Raw genomic sequence first — 19,178 nt, 5'->3', positions numbered from 1 at the left:
TGGATCGTTAATTGAAATATGATTTGAATTAATTGGTTGGCATTTAATTTGATGAGGTATGCTTAGCTTAAATGTTTTGATATATCATGCTTAGGATTTACAACTAATCTTTTGAAAATCTACCTTGGCAAAATCAGAGTCCATGTTAATTTTATTTATTGATCTTTAATTGTTGAGAATAAATAAATTGAACCCTATGTTATGAATTCAACGAAATCCTAGTCCCAGTAACTCTATTCATCTTGTGACAATATTTTGTATATATTTTTCTTTTATTTTAGTTTATTAATTCTTAAAATCAATCTCATCAAGTCGAGTGAACGACAACTCTATTTACCACTATTGAAAATTCGATCAATTTTTGGCGCCGACGACGGGGATTTTTTTATAGATTTTATATTATTTGTTCTTTTTTACGCGTCTTGGTATTTTTGTTTGCTTTCAGATTTGGAGCTAAGCTAAAGAAAAAGAGAAAGTGTTGAAAAAAAAGGAAAAGCCCAAAAAGGAAAGAAAAGAGAAATCCAAAAGGAGTGAAGAATAAGATTTTGTAAATAATTTTATTTTTATTTTCTTAGAAACTGTAATTAAGGTTTTTATTTTTGTAATATTTTATTTTTGGACATTTTTTTTCTTCTTTTCTTTTGGACATTGAACATTGGACTTTATTTTTAAAACCCTACGGAAGGGTAGTTTTAAATAAACTGTTTGCAGAGAATGACGGCGATTATAATATCGCCTCGGCCCCTCCGGTTCGTACATGACATAGGAGTCGTGGCCTGAGTCGAGTTCAACGGTTCATCCCCCGTATGGAACGGGAGGTAAGAATTCTAAACACCCGCGAATCCCCTGTCAGTGGGTTTACTGGATGATTTCGTATGCATATATGTTGAGGACCTGAAATCGGATTTAATTTTCTGGTAAAGGGCAAGGCCTGGCCAAATCAAGATAAGGACTCGGATTTCATCACCGTTTCCTTCTTGCCCGCCTTAGGAACACGTAACATACGCGAACCTAAGCCTTAAAATTTGGACTAGAACGAGACCGATAGGGTAATGAGCTTATTAGGAAAGTCGTTCGGAAAATATTGGTTACTCTTTTGAGCATACTTTGAAGTTCATGATGGTTTTTGTGAGTTGAATACTCCGCCTTGTAACGCCGGTGAGTCCTTGGGTATAAAACCTTCACTGAGCTTCCCTCGTCTCTATTCAATTTACTTTAACTCGGATTGATTCCAGAGAGGTTTGCTCAGATTTTCACGAATTCCTTTTCGAAAGAATAAAAGCTGGTCTAGAAACAATCTAAGGGAGCCATCATGCTTTTTGTTTGCTAGATAAAATAGGCTTGTTGTGGTCAAGTCAGCCTTCTTTGTGTTTGTTTAGGATTCCCTTGCAGTTAGGATGTCGAATTGGTATATCCAATACAATGATTATTCGACTGAGCAACATGAAAATTATTCTTTTTATGACCATAGTGTGAATAGTGGTTGGGGACACCAAACTTTTGAAGGTTATGGCTCATTCCATGGTGAGCCCAATTACTATTCACATGAATACTGGTCATACGAGCAAAATTCCTATAATTCCTCTTCTCTAGATGAGGCACGTAAGATCCCTGAGTCAACGCGTAAGTTACATGAGTCGACACATAAGTCAGCGGACACAGATGACTTAGTTATAAACGAAAGAACTGTGACAATGAGTGAACCTTCTTTAGAAGATAACCTCAGGAAGTTAGTTGAGTCAACATGTAAGTTAACTGAGTCAACACGTGAGTTTGCTGAGTCAACACTTAGGCTTGAGTTAAAGACGGAAGAAAGAATTGCTCGAATTACACTGAATTGCCAATACATTGCTTCAAAAATCAACCTAGAAAGTGAAGAAAATTTTTATTTACATAATCAAGATGACAAGGATAGAATTGGAAGCAATACTTTATATGAGGTTCAACAATTTTCATGTTATTATGATTATGATGAGGATAGTGCTGATGAAGAATCTGAAATATTTAGGCGTAGTGATCAGGAATTTGTTACTCCAATTGAGCTTTATAATGATAATATTATTTCTAGTTCAAATACAAATAATTTTAATAATTATTCACCTATTCAAAAGGACAAGGATTTGACTAAAGATAAGACTTCCTTAGATGATGTAGTATTTCCTTTTGATTGCGAAGGCGATGCTAGTTTAGAGGAGCGGGTTTATCCTGAGAATATTGTTTTCGAGTCTAGCGATTTAAAAACACTAGTCTTAGAAAAACAAAATGAAATCGTAGAGATGAGGGAGGATGTACCTGACTTAGAAGAATCAATTGACCATTTTCAGGAATCTGATGACCTTGAAACTAGGGAAGTTGTGACTAGTCTTTATAGAGACACTGAAAACTCTAAGTTTGGGGGTGATTTTTATTCTCCATGTGTTTTAACTCTTACAAAAGTCCCTTAATTGGAATTTAACATATATGCCTCAACCATTTTACAAGATTATCTTCATACACGTTTTGCTGAACCTAATGATGTCCAGAAAGAAGTTCAGTTGTTAGAAACGCATCCTCTGGTTGATGTGGTTAACCCAGGCTACGATACCTCGATTGACTTTGTTTTCCCACCAAAAACTTTTTCTCCAATTGTGGGAACTTATGAAATTCAAATGTGTCAGATATTAAGTTTCGAGACTAAACCTAATTACTTTAGGAGATTAGGGTCGACATATTTGTTTAAGGAAGACCACCACTCTCTTTGTGGTCAATTGTGTAAGTCAAATTTGATTGACTTTAAGGATCCGCAATTATTTAGGCTATTATTATGTGCTTCTAAGTTTTTATTTGAGTTTTTCCAGGCTCTAGAACCTGAAAATTCGGATCTAACTTTTGAGGAAATGCAACCCAGGAAAATATGTTATCTAGACCCAGTGGTAGAACCTGAACCTGAACCACGGCTAGATGTAGTTGTCTTAAACATGAAACTAGACAAGGGTGTGCTTTATTTGTTAACTTTCTTGGAATGGTGAATATTCCTTTTACTAGTGATAACTCTATTTGGTTTTGGTGATCTGCAGTTATTCCGGCTATTACTTTATGATTCTATAAGGTGACTAATCCTTTCTTAGTCTGGCTGAAGACTTTAAAATTAGCACTTCTTGGGAGGTAACCCAATCTCATGCAATACGGTAATATCTTTCCTTAACTCTTTTGTTTCGAATGGTAACAGTTTCTCCTTGTTCATATGGATTGAGGACAATGTTAGATTTAAGTTTGGGGGTATGGGAGAAACTTTTTAGTTGCAATAAATAAACTCCAAAGCCTAGAAATTTATGTTTATTAAGGATGACACTAACCAATCTAAGTGGATGGAAGCATCTTGGTTATAGGAGTTGAGGAACCAATATGATTAGATGGAAACATCTAAAGAGTCTATTCATAAAAGCACAGAGCTCAGGTGTTAGAATTTTTAAAAAAAAAAACATGGTAGTTTCGCCATATCTCGTTGAATCCTTTTCACCTTCTGTTTTTATTTTCTTATAAGTGATTGGGTGAAATAGAGTGATTGAGATACAAAAAAAAAAAGACCAGACCATCAGACTAACCGGAATAAATTCAATAAAGTCGACCACTGGAGCCCTTGTATATGCCAGTTGTGTAGACCTAGATTTAGGATTACCACCCGCTGGTTCCCTTGTATATGCCAGCTGTGTTGATATTATTCAGACCGGTATCTCAGTACATCAGGATAGGTTCACCTTAGTCAACACCAAAACCATCTATGTTTTTCTCTACATCCATCTTCTTAATCTTTACATGTGATTGGTTGACTCCGGTTATGATGTACAGAAACTATCTGAGTAGAGCTCTGTCACTTATATGAATTTTAGTATGCTTGAGTGCAAACTCGTGTACAGCAATTGGAATTTCTCATCAGGGTACTTCCTCCTGTAGTCAATGACAGTATGCCAACCAAGGAGATTCTTTAGTTCCTTCCAAGGTTTTGCATAGATAGATAGGGTCCGGAGTAAAGGTTTTGTGGGTACACCTCTGGTAAACCCTCCGGAGACAACACTCCGCCGCTAGGGCCACCTAGCGGTTTAACGGCTTGCTGCACGTGCTAAGTGTAGTCATTTTTATTTTTCTAGATTAGATTTGCTCGAGGACTAGCAAATAATAAGTTTGGGGGTATTTGATAGACACATTTTTGTGACCGAATTGTCCTCAATTTTCAGTATTGTTGGTACTCGATTTTCTACTTATTATGGTGTTTTATGTGTTTGTAGGTATTTTTGGAAAATTCGGGTCGAAAAGTTGGTATAGGCACTCGGAGGACACATGTCATTCGAAATCTCAGTTTTGGATAAGGGTCACCTAACTGATAAGGGGCACCCCAGGGAGCCAACTGCTAATCACACCCCATTACTGGTTAAGGGGGCACCATCTTCTTCCTTGATTTGAAAAGAAAAATTGGCGGGAAATTTGGTTTCAACAGTAAAGGATTTATTATCTTTAAGATAAGAATATCTTCTTGCCTTACAAACATGAAGTTTTGAAGAAAAAGGAAGTTATCTTGTATTAAACAAGAAAGATATCCTTAGAAGATTCTATCTTCGATTTTATTCTGCGAATTAAAGAAGATATGGGTTTAGTAATGATATATATAGAATAAAGAGAAGGAAAAATTCTTGAAGATATTTCTAATTAAAAAGAAGAAGATTTTGGAGTTATGGAAGAATATATTTGAGTGATGTGTATCTGTGTGTATAAATAGAGAGCTAGAGAGCACATTTGGGGAGAGTTTTGGAGAGAAAAGAAAATCACTGCTTTAATAATTTTCTCACATTTTCATCATTTGTAAACCACTTTTTAAGCCATGAATAAATATTTTAAGTGTGTTTTCGACGTGATGAGCTAATCCCCAACACTGGGACGACGGAGGAAGACGAATTTCATACATGGGTAAAATTATTTAATTCTTTTAAGACTTTTGCAATAATTTTAATTGAAATATGATTTGAATTAATTGGTTGTCATTTAATTTGATGAGGTATGCTTAGCTTAAATGTTTTGATACATCATGCTTAGGATTTACAACTAATCTTTTGAGAATCTACCTTGGCAAAATCAGAGTCCATGTTAATTTTATTTATTGAGCTTTAATTGTTGAGAATAAATAAATTGAATCCTATGTTATGAATTCGACGAAATCCTAGTCCCATTAACTCTCTTCATCTTGTGACAATATTTTGTATATATTTTTATTTTATTTTAGTTTATTAATTCTTAAAATCAATCTCATCAAGTCCGAGTGAACGACAACTCTATTTACCACTATTCAAAATTCGATCATGATGTTGGTGTTGTTTATCTTCCATATCATTTTCATAAGAAAAACCTTATTCAAAACCTCAAGTCTTGGAATTCCTAAACCACCTTCTTTTAGAGGTGTACATACTTTTTTCCATGAAAACTTAATGTATTTTCTTGTGTCTCCATCACCAGACCAAAGGAAGTTCCTTATGATTCTTTCACAAATTTTAATAATTGATACTGACCATTTGTTAATTGCCATACTGTAGACTGGAATGCTGCAAAGAACTGATCTAATTAAAACCACCCTCTCCTGGAAGGATAACTATTTACCCTTCTGAAAATGCGGGGGTCTAACAACCACACCCAACAATTCGTTTGACAATCTGAGAGGACTTACTCCAATACACTTTCTAGAGAATCAAATAGACAGTCAAACTCAATCTAGATAAAAGTGTATCAAAGAGTTTGATATCTCAATCTCTTGATTTAATCTTTACTCGATCAAATAGAAATCTGCGAGTCTTAATCAAATACAAGAGAGATAACTTGGATGGTACCAAAGACCAATATCCAAGTGTCAATCAATGCAAATCAACAACCAAAGGTTGGATATTCTAATTGATTGATCTTAACGCACAATCTGTGATGTTTCAATTATATAACAAAATATAATACGGAAAAGAAATAACACAGACACCAGAATTTTTGTTAAAGACGAAACCACAAATGTAGAAAAACTTGGGACCTAGTCCAGATTGAACACTATACTGTATTAAGCCGCTACAGACACTAGCCTACTACCAATTAACTTCGGACTAGACTGTATTTGAACCCTAATCAATCTCACACCGATTCAAGGTACAGTTGCGCTCCTTACGTCTCTAATCCCAACAGGATACTACGCACTTGATTCCTTAGTTGATCTTACCCACAACCAAGAGCTGCTACGACCCAGAGTCGAAGACTTGATAAACAAATATGTCTCACACAGAAAAGTCTATAGGATTGAATAAATTTGTCTCCCACAGAAATACCCAAGAGTTTTTGTTCCGTCTTTTGATAAATCAAGGTGAACATGAACCAATTGATAAACCGGTCTTATATTCCCGAAGAACAACCTAGTATTATCAATCGCCTCACAATAGTCTAAATCGTATGGAATTGAAACTAGATATTATGGAATCACAAACGATGAGACGAAGGTGTTTATGATTACTTTTTTATCTTGCCTATCGGAGATATAAATCTCGAACCAATTCTTTCAATTGTACTCAACACGATGGAAACAACAATATAAGATCACACAACTACAAGAGAAGTAGTATCGGTCTCGCTTCACAATCCCAATGAAGTCTTTAAGTCGTTAACCTACAGGGTCTCGAGAAGAAACCTAAGGTTAAAGGAGAATCGACTCTAGTATATAACTAGTATCACACAGGAGGTGTGGGGATTAGGTTTCCCAGTTGTTAGAGTTCTCCTTTATATAGTTTTCAAATCATGGTTTGCAATCAATGTTAGCTTAGTAACAAAGCATTCAATATTTACCGTCAGAAGAAAAACCTGATTCAGCCAAGCTAATATCTTTCAACCGTTAGATCGAACTTAGCTTGTCATACACAAATGAAATGTACCTTCATTTAGGTTTATGTAACCGTACCCAAACGTGTACACCCATGTTGGTTCACAAATGAATAACCAAAGTTAGCCACATGCTTACTCTCATATTAACCTTATTCATCTTAACCATAACTAGTTCAAATGACTCAAATGAAACTAGTTAAAGGGTTGTTCAATTGTATGCGTACGGGTACGCATACTTAAGATGACTAGTTTATGAGTTTGTAAGTCCTAAACTCAGCAGATATTTTCGGTTCGAAAACTCTCTTCTAGTATGCGTACGGGTACGCATACTTAAGGTGACTAGTTTAGGAGTTTGTAATTCCTAAACCCATCTGATATTTTCAGTTTGAAAACCTCTACCAGTATGCGTACAGGTACGCACACTTATCTTGTCGCCTTTCACCATTTTTAGTATACACACATATGCATACACATGGTTCTCGGTTTATGGATTTATATACTAATGTGCGAACACACTATATATGCTTATATCCGAAGATGGTTACATTATGAACTCTACATTTCAATCATTGAAACATTCTTAGAGGATGTTATATAGTTGTTATTCACAAACTATATTTCATCAAAGCAATTTTCAAGATATTGAAATGTCAACATGACTTTCGTCACGAGTAAGATGAACATGGCTAAAGCGAAAGCTTGCCAACACATATTTTGAGAAATATGTAAGCGAGATATATTCAGCTCAAAATCTCAAATGTGTATAGTTGAAAACTATATCGTAAAAACGACTTATGTCTCAATATAGGAGATATAGAAGAAATAAACTTTCCAAGTGATAGATGAGTTTAAGTCTCCGCATACCTTATTGTTAATGAAGTTCCACAAACTCTTAATAGTTCTTCGTCTTCAAATTATGAACGCCGAGAAATCTAAGATCAACTACACTATTTATGTCCTACTCCGAGACATCTATAAATAGGCTAGAAATCAAGACTTATAGTTTTGATCACTAACATTGACAAACATGCTTGAGATAGCAATGCATACGAGTTTGACCGAGCGATGCTCTAACACCTTCCATGTAGCAAGTTTCTTTTGCAACATTTCTACCATTGGCCATACTGTTGAGACTTTGACCCTTCCAACACAAAGAATAACTCCAAGATATTTATCTGGAAAAACACTTCTTTCCATTTGAATCATTTCTTGAAGCTGACTTTTCCTCAATTCAGAAGCTCCATCAATGAACATTTTACTTTTTTGCTTATTTATTATCTGACCAGAACACTTTTGATAATCTTCAAGCAATTTCATCAGGTTTAAAACACTTTTCTTAGCACCATTACAGAAAATGAAAACATCATCTGCAAAAAAGTAAGTGAGTTGGATGTAAACCTTTTCTTTCAACCATTGGACAAATTAAGCCTTCATTCACTATCTGAGTTAATATTCTACTTAAAGCTTCTTCCATTAATACAAAGAGAATGGGAGACATAGGATCTCCTTGTCTCAATCCCCTGCCTACTGAGACGAAACCACATGTACCCACATTAACCATCGCATTTTTGGGTTCATATGCTAATAGTTTCAAACTTATTAACAATGGGTCTGAATATCTAGAGTACAAAACAAAGCTAGGCTAAGTTTGCCTGTGTTAGTGGTGGTCCAGATTTGTCCTCACAAAGATGAATCAAAGGCTGTGGTTCTCCAGACCACTCCCTACAACTCGCATGTGTGGCGTTAATTTGTTTTGAACCAGTTACACCGCTGCGCCCGTGTGACTTTTAGTTTCTTCGTTTAGAGTCTAGACGCCTCCTCCCTCTTTAGCTTTTCGAGTCTCGGGAGAAAACCCAACTTTTATCTGTAAATATCGATTCTGCGTCTTCTTAGCAAAAGTAAATAAGCTACAATTCTGATGATATTTGTGATGAAACACTCAAAGCCAAAGTAAATAATCTTAATTTTAATTATTCATATACTCTTATTAATGTTTGGGTAGTACGTTGTTAAGTAAATCATATTGTGGAAATTTGTTGGGAATGAATGGTGACGAATCCCTGCAGAGAGAAATGTATGTGGGTTTGTTGGTAGATCTAGGTACAGGAACAAATACGATTGTTTGTGGGGGGATAATTTTTCATAAAAAAATGGGAATTAAGGCTCTACTACTCATTTTGGATCTAAGAAGACTGAATGGTTTTTCTTCACTACCAACTCCATCTCCACATTTCCAGCAATGGGTACTAAAACCTAAAACCATTAGCAATAATAAACCTACACTAAGCCTTATGTAACAAATCAACAAGATTTTTCAGATGTGCAAATGAGAAGAAATGTGAAAGGATTGTTTTGCCAGATAAACAACAAGTTCAATTTAGATATTTTGATGGTTTCTTGATTACTGTTAGTGTGAATGGAGTCTAATTGTGTATTTCTTTTTAGATAATTGTTATCCATTGAAGTATACACATAACTTTTGTAATCTTTTGAAATATGATAGGTGGGATTTAAGGTTAATGATATCATTTAGGGCGTTGCCGGTTGAATTATCACCTTCTGTTCTCCAGGCTCTTCGGGAACAAAATAGGGGACAGGTTTGCAGCAGTCTTGATGAATATCTACAAAAGATTTGTTCCCATGTCAATTGTCATGCATTAAGATTCAACTAACCTATAGAAGAACTTGGTAAAAAGTGGTAATGAGAATGCCGTCTTATTGCTAGATCATGTGCAATCTGCAAGGCGGTGGAAATCGAGCTTCAATAAGGTACTTTTTATTAAAATACTATACAAATTTGTTTATTGCAAAAATTGGATTTGTTCTGAGGTTTATTGCAAAAATTGGGTTTGTTCTGAACCTCAATTTCTTATGGAAATCTTAGAAGGATGTTGACAATCGTAATGTACAAGAACTTTAGATTGAATTTGAAGGTCTTCTTGCTGTACGTTTCTCTTTATTTTCAATATTTACTCACTAATTAAAAAAATTCTTAGGTATTTAAAATCCTAATTCTGGAGAATTATAATTTCACTTATACCATATTTAATGTTTCACTCTTTTGCTTCTTAGCACTACCAACCACCACCATCAACGGCAAACAAACACCAGTAGGCCACCGTTACAACCACGACCACCGCCAAAACCAACAATAACTCATAGTTGAAACATCTCCATAAGCGGTAGTAAACCTCTTCATGTGATATTTTAGTTGTGTGGTGGTGCCAATGGTTGTAGTTTTAGGATTTTCTTTTGTTGGTGGTTGTGGTTTATTCGCATTAGTTTTGTGTTCGCAACAAAGTTATGTGTTTGTTTAACATCCAAATTAGACAAATATGGTGCATGGAAGAAACTAATGCTAAATATTTTATGCAAATTCAGTAATTAACCCTTTAGTTTTCTTATGAAGTCTGTGTGACAGTTTCTTGCGTTATAGCTCAAGCTTACAGATTATGAGACTTTGGTATTGGCAGTCTTCAATTCTTTTATTTTTAAGGCCATAGTTTCTATCTCGCCGTCAATTGAATTTTTATAGAATCTAATGACTTGAGAGGTAAAAATTAGTGTTGTAAGCATTTTACATATTTATAAAGTTCCGTGTCTTTTCCCATGTTATGTCATAAGCAAATTTTTATTTGTGTATCTAAAGAAGTAGATTATCTAAAGAAGGGTATATAATATGTCTGAATCATGATCACTATAAAACACAAAAAAAGTTCATGATGTGGAGCTGGGAGTACTGATGTCGACTGTCATTGTAACTTTTGCAACACCTCGATAGTTGTAACCAATTCAGACGCTGGACATGATTAAGTATTAGTTCATCCTGTCAAATGATTCCTTAGTGCATGGATTTATTATTGGGTGCTTTTGTTGTTCTTAATCATATTTGTTAGCATCAATAGTAAGACTTTACAGATGCATTTTGGTCAATGACTCCTTTAAGTCATCCTTAGAACTGAACTGTGGTAAGATATTTTTAATTATGTCTCTCAAATATTGGAAGGTTGGAACTTGGCCGCATTAAGTATCCACCATACAGGTGCAAACGTAGTGAGACTTATGGAGACAAGTATCACTAAATTTTTTTGGGTCCCTGACATTCACTTATGAACAGAGATTTAAAGAACCGGATAAGAAAGGCATAAACATATTATGGAGGATGGTAATTTTTTTTGTTTGATATGATTGCAGAACTAGATTTTGCAAGGTTCATAGCGATCCATTGTGAATTGACATGTAATTTCTGTTGGATTTCTTATGTCTCGACTGACGGTGATTTATATTAAGCCCGAAGTGCTGCTGGAAAAGGTATCTGTTGAATTCTTATGTCCTGTTCACATCAGAAGGTCTAATGCAGTCTGTAAAGTGAAAGAAATTGGCCATTAATTAGAGTGAAACTAAAATTGGGAAGACAATTACTCCCAGTCTCTGCGTGGTTATGCTTTTTTATTTTGGATTTAGAACGTTTTTTGAATTTTCGTCATATTTTGGATTTAGAACGTTTTTAAAATCTTGATCTGTCAGTATCTCACTTTGTGGTATCATTTTTGTAAGCTAACAGTACAATCACACCATATTTTGGATAAAGTACGCACTCTACTATTTCGTAAACTGCATTGGGTAGCTTACATTCACAATTACAATGCTAACGTTATTCTAAACTGCATTCACTACACCAAATTCCTGGATTCGTAACTAAGATTCGTAACGGCTTTGTGGCCGTTACAAAATGGCCGTTGCAAATGGCCTTTACGAAAATGGCCGTTACTAATTTTTTTAGAATTCGTAACAAACTTTAGCCGTTACGAATTTTTTACTAAGCATGCGAGTCACACGCTTGGTCACACATGGATCGTAACACCTTGAAGATGTGCGTGTGCCATTCACATGCGTAACATTATTTTTCCACCCACGGTGAGTTATACCAGAGGATATTTCCTCCCTAGCGTGTGCCACGTGAAGTCAATGGATAAGCTTAGCAGAGATCGGGTTCACTTTCATTTCTCATTTTTCTTTTTTCTCTCCTCTGCTCCTGCCTCTTTTCCCTCATCTCAGGCGATGAAACCCTAGTTTCATCACAGAGATCGTATCCTCTGAGAAACAATCACATAAATCACCGTAATTTTTTCAACAGGATTGAATCATCGATCTGCGAAAGTGTTAATCTTTATAAGTTTTTCGATTTTTAGGGTTTTATAATTTTTTTAATCGATCTATGTTTAAGGCTTCATTTCATCTTTTTTTTTTAGTTTTTCCATGTTTAAGGCTTTATAACTTTTTTGTTATATTTTGTTAATCTAATTCGATTTTTTTTTTCTAATTTCCTGTTAGGGTTTGAAGAATTTTGAAGACTTGAAGATTGAAGAATTTTGAAGACTTAGAAGGTATAAGATTCGAAAAATTGAACTGATTGTAGGGTTTTATGTTAGGTCGAAAATTTCTATTTCTTGTTTATAAGCTATGGGTGTTGATTGACATCATTAGGTTCACTTGAAATTAGTTACATACTATAAGTTACTGAAATTTTTTGATCCATGATTATACACTTATTGATTTGACAAAGTTAATATTGTTGCAGTGATTTGTGATTTCGGGTTACTGGTTACTTAATTCCTTTCTATTTGGTTGTACTAAATCTTTTGTCAACTGCAATAACTTATTGATTTGACAAAGTTGAAGTATAAACTCATTAAATGAACTGCTAGTTTCTGGTAGGTAATAGGGCTTGTGAATTAGGATAATTTGTGATTCTTTTATGCTATTGATAACAACAGTCAATTCAAGTTAAATAGTTGTACAATGTATGAGATGATGATTTTGATTTAATGTGTCCATTGATGGCTTTTAGTAAATGGAACTCAAATGAAAGTATGAACTGATTTTAGGTTTATTTTTCTAACATGGGTGTTTCTTTTATGACTTCAGGGTTTGTTGCTGCTCATCAACTATTGAACTTTGAAGAACTTTTGTCCAGGTTGAAACTGAGAAGATAGCTGGGGTATGTGTTTTTATGAACTACCATGTTTAGTTTTTCCATAAATATGCTCATCACGATTTGAACTTTAATTTTTATGTTAAGGTAGTTTTTAAGCTTAAATGAACTAAAGTTAGGAAGTTTTGAACTGAGAACATAGCCAGCTAGTTGTTCCATAAATATGCTCATCATGATTTGAACTTTAGTTTCATGTTAAGGTAGTTTTTTAAGTTTAAATGAACTATAGTTAGGAAGTTTTTTTTTGATATTGAGTGATTCTCAGTGGGCAATATGATAACAGTCCTAGTGGATATTCGCAAAAGCTACTTGTAGCTCATTCTCTCTTCTTTGAGGGGATGTTTCTGTCGCTAATTTGCAGGGCTTCGGAAATCCTGTACCACTAGGAATAAGTGATTTTGTTTGATGTTTGTATGTCAAATGATGTGGATAATAAATGGATGAAGTGTCTTCAGACAAGGTATGCAGTCATTCATAGAGTTTGCCAGGATTAATGGTGGTGGGTGTACTTTGTTTTCATGCCCTTGTCATCATTGTATGAATGCTCAAAGTTTAATTACCCTGAGTGAGATATCATTTTATTTACTGAAATATGGTATGCAAGAGATGTACACAACATGGCGCTTTCATGGTGAAAGTTTAGAAGGAGCACGTAACACTGCAACTGAATATGTAGCCGATAAGGATGTCACAGCAGTTTTGAATGAGAGTGTTACAACAGATGTGGATGAAAATGGTAGGGAAGGGATGGATGAGAATGGAGAAGCAGGTGTTGATGAGAATGCAGAAGCAGGTGCTGATGTGAATGTTGGAACCAGCAGGTGTTATCATAAAAAGAAGTCAGCGGCTGAGCAGGCAAGAAAACCATTATATCCTTCATGTCCTAAAGGAAAGTCAGCAATGTACGCTGCGATTATGGTGAACAACATAAAGACTCAGTTTGGAATTTCAGACAACGGTGTTACAGCAATGTTAGAGTTGATGAAAGAGTTGGTTCCCGAAGGTAACACCCTTCCATCCAAGTTTCCAGATATCAAGAAGATTATTAAAGAGATGGGGATGGACTATGTCACTTATGATGCTTGTATAAATGACTGTGTACTTTATTGGAAGGATAATAGTTCATTGGTGAAATGTCCGGTATGTCAAGAACCTCGGTATGTAAGAGTTTTTAATGATGAGAGAAAACTTACACAAGTTGCGTAGAAGACTTTAAGGCATTTTCCAATAATTGCAAGGCTGAAAAGACTTTACAGTATACCATGGATATCAGAGGCGATGCTTTGGCATTCTAGAGCACAAAAAGATGTCAATATAATGCGTCATCCGGTTGATTATACAGCTTGGCGGTGTGCGGATAACTTTTTTCCAGAATTTGCTAAGGAAGCACGGAATGTTACTCTTGGGATAGCAATTGATGGATTAAACCCAAATGGATGTTTTGGTTTCAATTACAGCTGTTGGCCGGTGATACTGTGTCCGTACAACCTTCCACCTTCAATGTGTATGAAGCGCGAATTCTCCATGTTATGTTTGTTGATATCAGGCCCAAGAGCATCAGGTAAAGACATTGATGTGTACTTACAACCATTGATAGAGGAGTTTAAAGAGTTATGGAATGATGGTGTTATGACATTCGACAGCTTCACAAAGTCTGAATTTCTGTTGAAGGAAAGGTTGTTATGGGCCATTCATGATTTTACGGCATTAGGGATTCTGTCTGGATGTGTGACTCATGGATATTATGCGTGTCCTACCTGTGGTGAAGAAAAAGTTTCTGAGTGGCTGTCGTATAGTAAAAAAAATATGTTATATGGGACATCGAAACACAAGTACAGAGATGACAAGACAAACTTCAGTGGAGGGGTAGAACATGGTAAAGCTCCATGGCCACTAACAGGATTGCAAATTCAAGAAATGGTGAAGGCTATGAGAAGCAAACAGGATAAGGGTAAACCACCAGCAAAGAAACGTAAAAGAGGATCAGAAGGTGATAGTTTGTAACAGGGAGCCGATGAAGATGTTTCTGACCACTCACTCTTTTCTCGAAGGTCCATTCTTCATGATTTGTCGAATTGGGGGTCAAACACAGTCTGTCATTGTACATATGTTATGCATACAAAGAATAATATAACTGAGCATATCATTAACACTCTCATGGGTAACAGTAAGTCAAAAGACGGTGTAAATGCACGGAAAGATATGGAAGCTATGGGTATTAAGAAGCGGTTATGGTTGAAATAGGATAGTGCAACTGGTAAGACAACAATGGAGGATGGATCTTTTGCCTTAATAAAAGAGGAAAAGGTATCTTTTTGTACAGTGCTGAAGAATATAAGGGTTCCTTCTAGCTTCTGTTCCGATCTTCGCAACTGTGTGAGCATTAGTCCACCGGAGTTGAAGAATTTAAAGTATCACGACTACCATGTGATGATGCAATCTCTGTTTCCATTGTTAGTTCATACTGCGACTTCATTGCCTAAAGATCTGCGAGTTTCTCTTCTCCGTATTAGTATATTTTTCAACATTTTGTGCGCAAAGGTTATCAACAGAGACGAACTTGTACAAGCAAAATCTAGTCTGGTGGAAGCAATGTGTGTTATGGGAAGATATTTTCCACCATCTTTTTTTGTTATAAGTATCCACCTGATGATTCATCTGGCCGATGAAGCTTTAATCTGTGGGCCGGTCAGATTTAGGTGGATGTACCCCTTTAAGAGGTAAATACAACCCCTAATGTTCTTGTTTAATTTTTAAGTTGAGATTTTGTAGGTTAATGATCTTTTAACTTTCCTGATCTTTGAACTTTTTTGATCTTTTAACTTTTTTGTGTAGGTTAATGAAAGGAATTAAAGGATTGGTGCGCAATAAAAGGTACATTGAGGGGTGCATTGCAAGAGGGTATGCATTGCGAGAAGCTAGCTTATACCTTATGGAGGACATATCAGATGATGGTGATGGTACTCATAAACATACTCGGCAGGCTTTTTTGGATGATGACTGTGATGATGCCGATGAGTACTGTAACCCCGATTACTCTTACTCAAGCACAATTTGAACAATTCCACAACTGGATCCTATCCAAGTATGTTGGAATAGATGACTGGCAAAGGTAAATTTTACTTATGCCTCATTCAATTCTGAATTTTTTTAGTCCTCCTCAGCATAAATGAAAATATCCGTGTTAGAGCTTAGTAGCACATTTCTGACTTAGTGCATTTTAGTTCATTTTAGCATAAATGAATATACCCATAACTTAACTTAATGGCGTTGAACTGAATTGTGTATCGATGAAGTGATGCCATGATGTCATATTTTTAATTAGTTATGAGAAACTTAACTTTGATAGTCTTTGAATTGGTATTTGGTGATAGACGCATTTATGTGTCTATTTTGATCCCAATTGTATATATTGTTAGTGCTCGATTTTGTGCTTATTTGTTTATTTTATGTCTTTGTAGGTGTTTTTGGAGAAATAAGCTATTGCGGCGAAATTGGATCGAAAAGTTGCTCGAGGCACCCCGGAGGACAGTTGCTAAACGGACCCGAGAATTGGCTAAGGATCACCCAAGGTTATGTGTAACTCAAATTTGTCCACAGCACCCAAATTTGTCCTCAGCACCCATTTCCAATAAAAATATCTCTGGCAGTTTTGGCAATCGTGATTTGGAGGAGTTTGAGATCGATTAAACCTCTGATTTTCATAGGATAGACTCCTTATGGGTCTAGGAATCTGATATGGGTGTTGAAATCGATTAGACTGGGCTCAATCGACGAATTTTTATCACAACAGAAATATATGGAAAGTCACGTGTGTGACCTGTTTTAGGGAATTTTAGAGAGATTAAAGTGCTATGAACTTTCCCAAAGATTTGTATCTATCTAAGGAAGAGTTTAGAATAAAAAGGAAAGCTCAGAAACGCGTAGAAATTCTAAAACAAGAAATTGCCGCAACTTTGCCGTGAAGAGAGGGGAAGAGATTTTGGAAGATATGGGAGAGACTTAATCGGTATTTTTGATATAAATAGATTGTTTGGGTCATATAGTAGGGGTGTCTGGAGTTTGGGGACCTGAGGAGGGCCAGAGAAGAAGAAATCATAGTTTTATCAAACTCTGTTTTTGCTGCTGCTGCTGCTGCACAGCTCAAGAACACGAAGAACATTGACGCACGAGAAACAGTCGCAGAACAATATCGTTGTTCAACAACAGAAGAGCAGTAACGTTTATATACAACAGTAAATCATTGTTCCTCTTTGTACCAGAGATCTGTAACACTTTTACGCTGTTGCAAATCAGCTTCTTTACACCTTTCACTCTTTTAATCAACTTTTGAGCAACAAACATGTATTTTGATCAAGTGATTAATATGAGGATCTAAACCCCAACACTGGGATGACGGAGAAATCCATATTTCATGCGTGTGATAATTATATTTAATTATTTTTATGACTTTTTGCATTAATTTAATCATTTTATGATTTTTCTTAATTAGTTGTGAAGTCGTGTGATGATGTATGTTTGGTCTAAGTGCTTTTAATGCATCATGCTAGTGATTTACAGTTAATATTTTTAAAATATACCCTAGCAAAGAGTTAGAGTCAATAAACAAGAGCTATAATTGTCTAAGAATTGATTTTTGAACCACATGATATGATGTTTGGTGGAATCCTGAGTCTCAGTAATCTTTCGACATTGTGACAAACCTTGTGTATATATTTTCTTTATTTTTATTGTTTTCTATTTCTAAATCTGAAATCAGTCTCAACAAGTCCGAGAAATGAACACTTTACTTACCACTACAAAATTACATCATTTGGTTGTAGGAAGTATGATGTTTATGTTAATGGTGACAAGTCTAATGGTCAGAGATCAAAGAGTTTTCATCTATGGTTGAGCAACGAGGTAATATGTTACTGTAAAGCTTTCACTAGTGGTTTGAGTACAACTTTTTATGGTTTTGGTTGTGATACTGACCCTTCCGTGCTTTATTACAGTTGTTAAAGGCCAAAGAAACTGATTCAACACTTTGGAGACTCCTGCAAGGACCACTCTTCAAGGCACAATCATATAAGAAGTACCAAGTCAATGGGTTTACTTTTAGCAAACTCAGTTCTGGGGTGAAGAATGTATCACAGAACAGCGGTGTGTCAATGAAAGTTGTTACAAGGCTTCATGCGAAGTCGACTGAAGACGCATAAATAACTTATTATGGCGTAATTAAAGAGATCATCAACTTGAACTATATTGACTTTGAAGAAACTGTTTTTTATTGTGATTGGGTTAGTGTTGGAGATAAGAATGCTTGCAAAGTTGATGCAGTTTCCAAGGTTGTAAAGGTCAACTTGTCAAAAATGAGAAGCATAAATACAGTGGTGGATGAGTCGTTTATCCTTGCATCTGAAGCTACTCAAGTGTTCTACTCGAAGGATCTTAGTGAAGAGGGATGGTCCGTAGTGTTGCACTCACGACAGCGATTAACGTCTGCAGTAGATAAATCTGAAGTTCTTATATCTTTTCAGTCAGTTCTGACTGACAATGAGAATTTGAGAAAGCTGCTCATTACTGATTCTATATTTTGAACTGAAACAGTCGCGATGTGTTTTATCCTACCCAACAATATATACCATGAATGCTCTCTTTTCATGAATTGTTTGGTTTTATTTGTCTGATCACTTATTTTTGAGGTGTTAGGTAGCTATCTTTGGTGTACGTGGATGCTCTCTTTTAGCTTTGTTTGGTTTTCCCTATTTTGATGTTTGAATTACACAAGGTATGGCAGAAGTAAAGGTCAATGAATATGGACAACCAGTTTCCAGGAACGCAACAATATTAGGTCACCGGAAAGGCGCCTTGTCTCGTACACATGTGTCCATTTCATACAAAAGATGGAATGTTGTTCCTCAAAAGTATAAGGAGGATATTTGGAAAACCTTTAAGGTACAATACTTAACTTCTTTTATGATTATTTCATATCAGTAAGGCATTAATTTGTTATGTCTTTCCAGGCTGAATTTGGTGTACCTGAGACATCAAAGGAAAATGTTCTGAAGACAGCTGCTGGTCCATGGAGGAGATTTAAGTCTGAGTTGCGCTCTGCCTACTACGATTTGCTCCCTACTCATGAAGAAAGGATTCTAAATGTTCCACCAAGTGTCAAATCAGAAGACTGGATAAAATTTTGCGAAAATGAAAGAGAAGAAAAGGCAGCGCAAAGTAGAATTGACCATAAGAGGAAAAGAGAACAATATGTCTACACACATTGTACTGGTCGCAAAACTGATGATATGGTGAGAGCTGAACTGGTACG

The 19,178-nt window shown here is 35.6% G+C and overlaps 1 protein-coding gene across 1 annotated transcript; it reads left to right on the top strand.

Annotated features, from left to right (window-relative positions):
- Nucleotides 1-13,477: 13,477 nt before the first annotated feature.
- LOC113350752 lies at nucleotides 13,478-18,450 on the top strand. Its single transcript, XM_026594875.1, has 7 exons — nucleotides 13,478-14,028; nucleotides 14,110-14,861; nucleotides 14,964-15,099; nucleotides 15,707-15,889; nucleotides 17,695-17,773; nucleotides 17,866-18,050; nucleotides 18,156-18,450. Exons 1-7 carry the CDS (start codon nucleotides 13,478-13,480, stop codon nucleotides 18,448-18,450), a joined length of 2,181 nt encoding a protein of 726 aa, XP_026450660.1.
- The last annotated feature ends 728 nt before the right edge of the window (nucleotides 18,451-19,178 follow it).

The sequence above is a fragment of the Papaver somniferum genome, chromosome 2 (genome assembly GCF_003573695.1).
Source record: "Papaver somniferum cultivar HN1 chromosome 2, ASM357369v1, whole genome shotgun sequence".
In the NCBI taxonomy this organism is placed as follows: domain Eukaryota; kingdom Viridiplantae; phylum Streptophyta; class Magnoliopsida; order Ranunculales; family Papaveraceae; genus Papaver; species Papaver somniferum.
The sequence above is the reverse complement of the archived record's forward strand: the minus strand, read 5'-3'. Positions and strand labels throughout refer to the sequence as shown.